We start from the raw sequence: 7,979 nt of genomic DNA on the forward strand, positions 1-7,979 counted from the left end.
TTAATAACTACCAGTTGACCAAACAAAATTGAGAGCTGGACTAGAGTCCATTGAATAAACTAATTGTTGGTACAAATATAAAACAGCAAAAACTAGGTTCTTTTATCCTTACTGTGGCTGTATAATAATATGGTTTGAAACCACTACAGCAATTTGTAGCTTTTCTAGTTTAATGATATTGTCCTCCGTACTGATACAAGTTGAGAATGTGATTTTAATTTTACATTGAATTTCAATACATATTGACATCTCCAAATTAATATACGATTGAGACAGAGTCAACAGGCAAGCGGCCTGCAGACTAGCTGATTAGCATCGAACTGGACAAAACAGGAATATCAGATAAATAACACGATAGTTGATATGCACCTTGAATACAAAAAAAAAAAGCTTTCTTAATCATACCATTTTTCTCAACTAAAACCAACTTTATATGCATTCCCTATTTTCTATATTATTTGAACACACCTGAACCTCATGCTACGGATAAAGTCTAAAATAATTTTCTTCAGAAGCAGTAATTATCTCTGTACATATTGAAATATATTTTTCCAAACAGAATAGCTGCTTATTTAAGTACTGTTTCTTTTTTTAGTCATTTCAATGTAATATGTTAAAGAATTATATCATACTTGTTCCCTCATCTTTGTTTATACAAACTTCATTCACTAAACACACAAAGCATGCGGTTTTAATGTATTAATCTTTCTGGGATAACCAAGAATTGTTACGTTGTTCTCTTATGACAACTTTCTTAAAAATTACATACATTGCTTTTACTCAGTGGCATCTTTTGACTTTGTTAGTTATGTTTTCTGAATAAAAATACTGAAGATTCACTAGAGAACGTAGGAAATCAAAAATAAGATATTTTAAAGGGAATGTAGGACCCCAAAGAAAATAAAATAAAATAAAGATAAAACTAGGGGAAAAAACTATCAGACTCCTTAAATAAAAAGATTTTTTCATGGTTCCTATGTGCAGGTAATCATCACATAAAGCATGCCATGGCAGATGTATACTCTGTACCAGCAATTCTTCTTTAGTCTTCTCTATATGAATACAATTTTCTCTGCCTAATTGCATTTTAACCACTTAAACTCTTGCAATGGGAGACAATGAGGGCAAAATGGTCGGGATAGACCTGGGAACGATGTATTCACGTGTGGCAGTGTGGCAGAATAACTGTGTAACCGTCGTACCAAATGAAAATGGCAACCTCCACACACCATCGTGCGTTGCTTTTACTGACACCGGCATTCTGATAGGTGATGCCGCCAAGGATCATGCTAGTGCAAACCCCACCAACACGATTTCAAGTAATTTCGAATGCCCTTTATAATTTCAACATTGTTACAGGGAGGAAATAGGAAACTAATCAGAAACTCCTGATTCAGAATTCATAAGCTTGTTTATGTGGTGCTCAATTTCAATGCATATATGCTTACCTTTGTTAAAATTATCGGTTCATTATATAGATTTACATATTATACATAAACAGAAGAGAATTAGGATGATCCATATTGGTCTAACCTAACCATCATAGTCAAGCCAAATAAATATAACCTGCATTGCTACTTCATTGTGTCCCTAACAATGCTTGAATCAAACCTGTTCTTTTGTGTTTTTTAATGAAATTATGGAGGGTGTGAACCTGGAATTGTAACTCATATCCAAACTAAATTCCCTTTTGCCTATGTACTAACCTACCAGTATATATATCAAACCAAAATTCATTTTTTTCTGAAATCTAAATTACAGAGTAATTTTTCAAAAATAAGGAACCTACGAATCTGCACAGTACACAAACAACCTACTTGGTGACTCCTGCATTGTTATATTATACTTGAAGCACCTATTTAAAAGTCTAAGATCATTCATGTCTCCTTCATTCCCAATATAATTTAATTTAGTTCAAATATGCAATGTCAAACATAACCTAGCTATATCAAACGGATTATCATTTAGGGCTAATCTGACACAGATATCAAGCAACTGATCGAAAGAAGCTTTGGTGATCTGAAGGACAGGCCAAAAATCGTAGTCAACGGCAATGGCAAAGAAGAAAAGTTAGAACCAGAAGAGGTCGCATCGCTGCTGTTTGGGCAATTGAAGGAGATTGCTGAGAATCATCTCGGATCCAAAGTAAAGAATGCTGTCGTCACGGTACCTGCCAGCTTCAATGCTTCTCAGCGTGAAGCTATTAAGGAGGCAGCCAACATGGCCGAGCTCAGTGTTGTATTGCTAGAAGAACCGATTGCAGCCCTCCTTGCCTACCGGTTAGAAATAAAGGAGGGCAGCTCAGGGGAAAGGAACATGGTTGTATTTGACTTCGGTGGAGGCTCTCTGGATGTGTCGGTTGTTACCATTCAAGAAAAGGAGCTGAAGGTCAAGGCGACATTAGGAGATACCGATCTTGGAGGAGAGTACTTTGATGATAGATTAGCAAAGTACTGCCAGCAGGAGCTCATATTAGATGCTTATAAGAATCCTGAGGCTTTAAGGAGGCTTCGAGCAGTTGCAGAGAGGGCAAAATTAATTCTATCTTCAGCTGATCAGAAAAGCTCTCTGCATGACGAGGTTGGCTGGGAGGATTCATTTACATTGGTAATGGTTGAAAGGATGAACCGGTACCAGTTTGAGCCATGCATCGAGCTGGTTGCAGAGTGTTTGACGGATGCCGGTGTGGAAAGGGAGAAAATAGAGGATGTGATAATAGTTGGTGGATTGAGCAACATACCCAGAGTTCAGGAGCTACTACGAAATTATTTTGAAGGGAAGCAGCTGCACAAGAGTGTCAAGCTGAATGAGGCAATAGTACGCGGCGCTGCAATAAAAGCGGCTATGCTGAGTGGAGAATATTTTGAGAAGAAGGGAAAAGAAATGGAGTTGGAAGAGCATGTGAATAAGAATGAGTATGAGGGCCCGAGTTTAAAAAAGAATACTGGTAGATACAAATGTTCAAATTGGATTTGGATGTGCTCTTTGGCAGCTATTGCAACAGTTTCTTTCCTCTTTGCACCCAGGGCATGCCATCTTTTACAAAAGCAGGACAGGCCGAAACAATGGTATGGGTCATTTCTGTTATTTATTAAACTCTTTATGTTTATAACTTAAATTATATATCAACAATAATCGTATGATAACCAATAGGCCGGCTGAGAATGAAGGAGATAGAAAGGAATACTCCAGATTTTTAGAAACACAAGTCAGGCGAGAAAAGCAGAGATATCAAATATAGACACCCAGGTTGCTGCTAAGACGCGTCATGACAGTTGTGGCTTATCTGAAATTCAAATGGAAATCAAGATATCTTATATCTCTGGCTTATAATTTTTGAATTTGTATTGCTGATGTTTTCTAAGTATTTATGTGTCAATTACTATTGTCGATATTATAGAGATATTTGCAAGCATCCTCCTAATTTATAAGGTTGTGTCTGTACAGTTAATTTTCTTGGAATGGCAAAGTGTGCTCTTATAGGTGTTAGATAAATATTATGATAACAATATAAGAAAGGTTAAAAAAAAAAACAGTTCAAATTGATGCTACATTACAGTTGATGAGAAGCCCTGAGAAGATGCTAAACATGGTTTTATTGTAAACTCATGATTTGAGTACAAATTCAAAATAATTGGAAACACAATTGAAAGGAAATGATAGTTTTTGCTCTGGCAAAAGGACATTCTTTGAGTTTTCTTTAAATTTTCCAGCTTTTATACTTCCATGACAGTAAGAAACATCCACGTTGTCACAAGTTTACGTTTTTCATACTATATGAGATAGAATTAACGAAGTGCAAATTGAGATTTCTCAAAATGATTCGCGAGAAGTACGGGCAGATGTGAGCAATTTTCAAACTTTTGACCTTCTATATGTTGCATGCACATATGACATATACCAGTTTCAGTTTCTAAGAAGTTGATGATGAACTAGTCTATCCCCACAAAACCTTAAAACCTAAAATGTTAAGCATGCCTAGCAAAATGAAAATCATCAGCTCTATAACGTGCCATGATGCCCTTTGTTTTAAAAAAACAAAATAGATAATATATTTTGTGTTTTTGTAGGGTCGTAAAGCATATATTTTCTTTTCTTTTCTTTTTTCTCACCGGCTTCAGAGTGGGGTAAGAGAAAAAAAAACAAGTAAAATGAAAGAAAGCGAAAGGGCAATATAACAAAAGAGCAAACTAATGTGGTTTTCTTTCAACACAAGCTTGAACATTCAAGCAAGCGTGTAACTGACGTGGTCAAGTCAATGGTCATTGGTCCCTCCAGATCTATTCTAACGCAACAAAAACAAAATAAAATAACTTCCGTCCGTTTAAATTAGGTCAAAAGGGCATAATTCTATGTGCAAAGCAACCGTCTCTAAAAGATGCTTAAACCACATTATAACAAATAAACAAATCAGGTACAGACTCACAAGAAGACAATAGTGAAGAACTGACACGTCTTAACCTTTGAATAGGCGTATGGCAGTGTACCTTATCTGTAAATGTAGCAATCAAATTGAGCTGGACATTTGACTTCGTACCCGCCGTTGGTCAGATTTCATAGTGATTGTTGCTTGACCAACCACTCAAGTGATTTATTTTCCCTTTCATATTGGAACATATGTTTTCTCTTTGTATGCGGCTTTTGTTCAATTCAATAATCAGCATCTGTCAGATAAATTAAGACTTTTCTTATTCCAGCTACTCGCAGAGGAATTTGAGTATTTGACAGATCCAAGTACATAATGAGTCAGATTCAATACAAGCTTTTACAACCAGCAGACTACTGTCTACCCAAATGAAGCAACTTCCATGATACAGAGCATGCACATTGATTGTACTGGCATTATTTTTCCCTCTTAAAAAAAATAAAAAAATAAAATATCGTACTTTTATCTTATGAAAAGATGATAGCAAAGTATAGAAAAAAGCTGCCTTTTATCAAATGCACATTATACACTGGCTTCAACTTTCACCTTACATTTTTATCAAAAAAAAAAAAAAAACTTTCGCCTTGCAATGCAAATTCATTGCATGTTTCCTTGTCCCAATAAACTTCTTGAAAGAACAATAATTACAAATCTAAAAGCAGCTTTATGTCACGTTAATAGACTAACAGGACACAGTTATCAAAAGCCTAGTCCTAATCCCAACTTCTAAAATGCCATGTCCTAATTTGCAGTGGCAGACGCAGATAAAGGGTTTTTATTATTCCCGCTCGCAATATGTTGTCTTCCAACTCACAAGAACAACATAAAACAGCAAGGCATGTAATAAATTTAATATACATCATCAAAATAGACCATTACAACATTCACATGAAAGTAAAATTTCAATTTGGAATTTTATAATTGCAACGTACAGAGAAATTCAACTGAAAAAGAGAGAAAAAATATGAGAAAATTCAATATGGAAAAGAGAAGAGGAAAAAAAAAAAAAAAACTGTGAGAATCAAAGGAAGACACAAAGCATCAAGAAGAGTGCCGCAGAATCCCTATTATTAAAATTATATTAAATGGAGCTAGTCATTCCTATTAAAAAATCAGAGTACATGTCCAATGAGCATTTAAATTTAAAAATTTAAGCCATTCTTACAAAAAGTACATTGTACGAATAAACATGTATTCAGGGGAGGCCCATCTAAATTGTACATTAATTAAAATACCCAAGGAACAAAGTAACTCAAAATGCTCTGTAAAATATAAAGCATTTTCCTTAAATTTAAGATGAAACCAATCACCGCTCAAAGATCAAACGGTGGTTAGTATACCCAGCTAGCCACAAAGAACATTAGAAGAAATATTTTCTATCCCTGACATAAACAACAATATAGAGCCTCATCAAACAATTCAATTGTCGAACAAAGAAAAAGGTAAACTTTCTTATTAAGCCCACGTCTGAGGAGGACGCATGGAGACATGAACCTCATGCTCTTCCGGCCCCACACGATGCTTTGGCACCATTATCTCAAGACCCGTACCTGTTTCATCATAGTACGCCTCAAGTTTTGCATCCTCAGGAATTCGTGTAGCTAACGGGATCTCTCTAACAAATTCTCCTGGTGCACAGTGCTCTGGTGAAGGGTCAGTCAGCTTAAATGTTCTATCATGTCTCTTCACGTAAGGCATTCGACCAACACTCATGCAAGATATCTTGACTATACCATAAGTAAGTGTATTTCTCCAAGAAACCTTAACCCTTTGTAAATCTGTGAAGGGTAAACTAACCATTATGAGATAGCCTTCATCATCTTCATATACGGTTTTTGAAGCAGTAACTGGGCCACAAGCATGACGCATCACACCCGAGAAATCATGAAACCATGGGGGCTCAAAAGGATTTATCTCAATTTCTTGGTTCAAGTCTTCCTCCATGGCATGTGGGGAACAATCTTTCCTCCGCTTGCTGCCACTACATATGGGTGAAATGTCCACCCCGTCTGCAGTGTTATGGTTTGTTGGTCCATGGGTCGACAAATTAAGCCCAGATCCATTCAGAAGCTTCTTGTTATTTGAAAGTGAGGTGTTTTTCGGAGGAGGCTGTGGCCTCTCCAGTTCAAAATCAGTGCTAGGTAAATTTCTCCATGACTCAAAATCACTTGACTCTAAAGGTATTAGAAAATTAACCTCACGGCCAGTAAGCTCAACCCACTTTTTCCGATCTGATTCACTCAATGAGGTCAGATTTGGTGCCCTGACAACCTCAATTCCATGCAAGCACTGCGGGTTAGACAGGCCTCTGTAGTGCTTACGCTGCATACGGTGGGACCTCACAAACCCTTTATCAGCACTAAATGGGAATTGGGGCTCACCAAGGCGAGAATGTCCATTCATAAAACTCCTCAATTGCATCTTGCCAAGGGCATTTTCAGGCCGTTCTTTGAAAACCCACATGTACATGTTTTCCATGTCGTGCTGCACCAAGAACACATCCAGGTTCAGGTCTGATTTACTGAAACCCGCAAACCCATTAGCATCCCGGGTGATGCTTTTACCCTTGGATTTCTCAGACAGCACAGGTTTGAAGTAGTAGTTGAAAAAGAACCATGCGCCCCATATGCTGTCCCCTCTCTTGGCGCACTTGCGGGAAGCGGAGTTGTTGCTATTGTTGCTGTTGTTGCTTGTGGTGGCTTTTGGTTCGAAGATCTGAGTACCCGAGCCGAGACCCACATCCAGCATGTCACATGTGTCAGCAGGCCATGGATTGGTGGCAGGAGGAGGCGGTGGGGAGCGCTCAACATAAACCGGCTGGTTTATGTCCACAGGGCTAGGCATGGAGGGCTCGGACTGGATCAAGAGGCTGCGAGCACAGTCAAGTCGACCAGATAGGTGAGGCCCAGTGGAGTCCATGGTGAGGAGAGTGGAGGGGTGGTGGTGGTGTATTTGCATCTGATGGTGGTGGTTCTCAATGGACAAGGCAGTTAGCAGAGGTTCTCCCATGGCCACGGTGGAATTGGAGATCTCTTCTTCTTCTTCTCCCGCTGCAGTTGCCGTCTCCTTCTCCGTTGTTTCTCCTTCTCCGAATCACCCACTCCTCTTCCTCTATTGGTGTGAACAACACGCGCATCGGATTTCGAACCTCTCTATCTGAAACAACAAATCTTCATCGGATTGATTGTATTGTACGGTCAGAGCTTTGAATTGGAAGGAGGGATTAAATGATCTGGTACCGGATCAGCGAAATCAAGGTCAGGGGAAGGGATCTAAGGTCAAACCCTAACCCTAACCCTAACCCTAACTCTTAACCAAATCCCGACCTAACCCAAACCCAAGAACTAACCCCTAGTTGAGGGAAGCTGAGGCGTTACCTTATTCGATGAGTGCGAAGAGCAAAGAAGGAAGCGGGCTCGCGATGAGCCTATAGTATTGGCCGCCTCCATGCGATAGGTAAAGAGAGGTGAGAGAGACGAAAGAGAGAAGAAAAGGAGAAGACGGTAACGGCACCTGTTTAAAAGACGGGGGCGAAACAGCGAGTAGGTGTGTG

The 7,979-nt window shown here is 38.6% G+C and overlaps 2 protein-coding genes across 3 annotated transcripts; one reads left to right on the plus strand and one right to left on the minus strand.

The window, feature by feature from the left end:
* The first annotated feature begins 1,108 nt into the window (after nt 1-1,108).
* On the plus strand, nt 1,109-3,241 carry LOC144555634 (heat shock cognate 70 kDa protein-like). Its single transcript, XM_078304034.1, has 3 exons — nt 1,109-1,319; nt 1,985-3,068; nt 3,154-3,241. Exons 1-3 carry the CDS (start codon nt 1,109-1,111, stop codon nt 3,239-3,241), a joined length of 1,383 nt encoding a protein of 460 aa, XP_078160160.1.
* Nucleotides 3,242-5,477: 2,236 nt separating this feature from the next.
* On the minus strand, nt 5,478-7,979 carry LOC144556189 (uncharacterized). Of its 2 annotated transcripts, none has more exons than XM_078304695.1 (2): nt 7,804-7,979; nt 5,478-7,596 (listed from the first exon to the last, which is right to left on the minus strand). In XM_078304695.1, exon 2 carries the CDS (start codon nt 7,433-7,435, stop codon nt 5,882-5,884), a length of 1,554 nt encoding a protein of 517 aa, XP_078160821.1. In that variant the 5' UTR covers nt 7,436-7,596; nt 7,804-7,979; the 3' UTR covers nt 5,478-5,881. The 2 variants fall into 2 exon arrangements, with proteins under 2 accessions (XP_078160821.1, XP_078160820.1); XM_078304694.1 differs by having other exon boundaries at nt 5,478-7,582; nt 7,804-7,977.

This window comes from Carex rostrata, chromosome 6 (assembly GCF_964058835.1).
Source record: "Carex rostrata chromosome 6, lpCarRost1.2, whole genome shotgun sequence".
Taxonomy (NCBI): domain Eukaryota; kingdom Viridiplantae; phylum Streptophyta; class Magnoliopsida; order Poales; family Cyperaceae; genus Carex; species Carex rostrata.